This window comes from Nicotiana attenuata, chromosome 11 (assembly GCF_001879085.1).
Source record: "Nicotiana attenuata strain UT chromosome 11, NIATTr2, whole genome shotgun sequence".
Taxonomy (NCBI): domain Eukaryota; kingdom Viridiplantae; phylum Streptophyta; class Magnoliopsida; order Solanales; family Solanaceae; genus Nicotiana; species Nicotiana attenuata.
The window spans coordinates 52,300,095-52,302,023 of NC_031999.1; the positions used below are offsets into that span (position 1 = coordinate 52,300,095).

Sequence of the window (1,929 nt, forward strand, 5' to 3'; positions counted from 1 at the left end):
TGGCCTATTGGGTCATGACATGCCTCTCAAACTATGGCCCATACCATGGCCCAAAAGCCGAAATCAGTTCTCCGCTTTACAATAATTTCCATTTTGGGATGGACTTTCAACCTTAGCCAAAAAAGAGACATTCCAATGAATATCTGCCACGTGTGTCCTCGAGATTCCTAAGGCACTTTGTCTTTAACGGCTGTTAACGAACCTACCCACGCTGACTCCGGAAGGAAACCAATACTCGAAATCAAACCGTCCGTTTATCAAGCGCCAAACATCCAACGGTCAGGAAGTATTTTCGAAACTGTTCAGAGAGCTATCCGGTTAATCACAAGTCTCCAACCAATAAAATCCGAAAACGTGTCAGTCAACTCATGCATGACAGCTACTACATCCACCGGATTACCTGCAACAGCCGGTGACCAACCGCAATCATCTGCCTTTATTCTCTTTGTTCTTGGGTTTCCCCATTTCCCCTTTTAGGAGCTTCTCTTTTTTCAGAAAATTTCTTTTCTTCGTTGTGAGAATCATTACAGTCATTTTGGGTCTTGCTTGAATCGTTTCCGTATTCGGGTCTGGTAATTTTGTTTCAATTTCAATATAATTTTGATGATCCTTAAGTTGGTCTATAAAGATCCCTCTTTTAATTAGGTTCCTAAATTATGCCTTCAAATGGGTTGGTGAAAAATTAACCATTTTTGTGCGTTTTAATTATTTTTGATCGGTTGATTTTTAATTATATTAGGTGGTTAAGAAAGTGGGTTTGTTTCTGCTTATTGTGATCTAGGAAGAGCTCAAACGGGTCTCAAATTGGTCTATAAAACTGAAAGATTAAGACTTTTAATATTGCCAAGAGATTGAATCCTCTTATTTCCTTGGATTTGGGGATAAATTGAATTTTGACGGAGTATTTTAAAGAATCTTTTTTGGCTCTTAAGAGTTGGTTAAGGAAGTAGAGTTGATGATCTTGGGATGCATATGGCTGCGGGCACTGATTTTTCACCACCATTTGGTATATTAGAAGAGGGTTACAGTAGTCAGGAGAATACATCTTCTGCTAAGGATGAATTACGAGAGAGATCAGGCGAGCTAAAGCAGACAATTGGTAAACCACCAAGGCACCTCTCTGTCGGACGACATTCATTAGGCTCTGTTGCATTTGTAGCAGCGACGGATTTGGTAAGTTATTAGTTAATCAAAGCTTTGGTCTTGCAGTCTACTGTTTCATCTCCGAGTTGATTTACTTTATCCTACTTATTATTAATGTTTTTGTTTGCGTACACACTACACTCCCAGACCCTACTTGTGGGACTATACTGGGTTTTGTTGTTGTTGTAATCTAAGTAAAAATTTAGTTAGTGGTTTGTCCGAAGTCCTTTAGTGAAGGCAGTTTATTTTATTGTAAAATCTGTTTATATAGCAATGAATTGTAGTCTGTGTAGGTTCTTCGGAGGAAGATTCCTTCTTTCTGTCCTATTGAGAGGATGATCCCTGACCATCTCTTGTGGTGTTAGATCAGAGAGACGACCACATCTAGTTTGAGGTTGGCGTAACCTAACTTGATGACACTCTTATAGAGTTTTCCAACCTGAAATGTTTTGTAAAGCATCTTTCTTGCTCGGTGATCAGTCAATGAAATCATTCTGGATTTGCACATGTATATTGGAGCATAACCTTGTTGGCATGAGCTTCAATATATGGATATTAACTTGTTAGGTATATAAGTGACCATTCCAGCACTCAAATTCCCCATCCTTTCTTCTCTTCCTTGTGCAGGACTTCACCTTGTTGCTCTATGACAAGCCTTGTTCATCGTCTAGTTTTGCCCCCTATTTGTTTTTTATGGGGGCTCTTCACCTTGTTGCTCTATGACAGGTCTTGTTCATCGTCTAGTATTGCCCCCGTATTTGGTTTTTTTTTCCCCCAGGAGAAGAG

The 1,929-nt window shown here is 39.5% G+C and overlaps 1 protein-coding gene across 1 annotated transcript in view; it reads left to right on the plus strand.

Annotated features, from left to right (window-relative positions):
• The window catches only part of LOC109234523 (probable protein phosphatase 2C 27), a 4,605-nt gene continuing 3,129 nt past the window's right edge, over window positions 454-1,929 (plus strand). Inside the window, exon 1 of the mRNA XM_019400546.1 lies at window positions 454-1,173. Within this exon, the coding sequence (XP_019256091.1) occupies window positions 967-1,173 (207 nt within the window). The 5' untranslated portion in view covers window positions 454-966. The remainder of the gene's footprint in view (window positions 1,174-1,929) is intronic.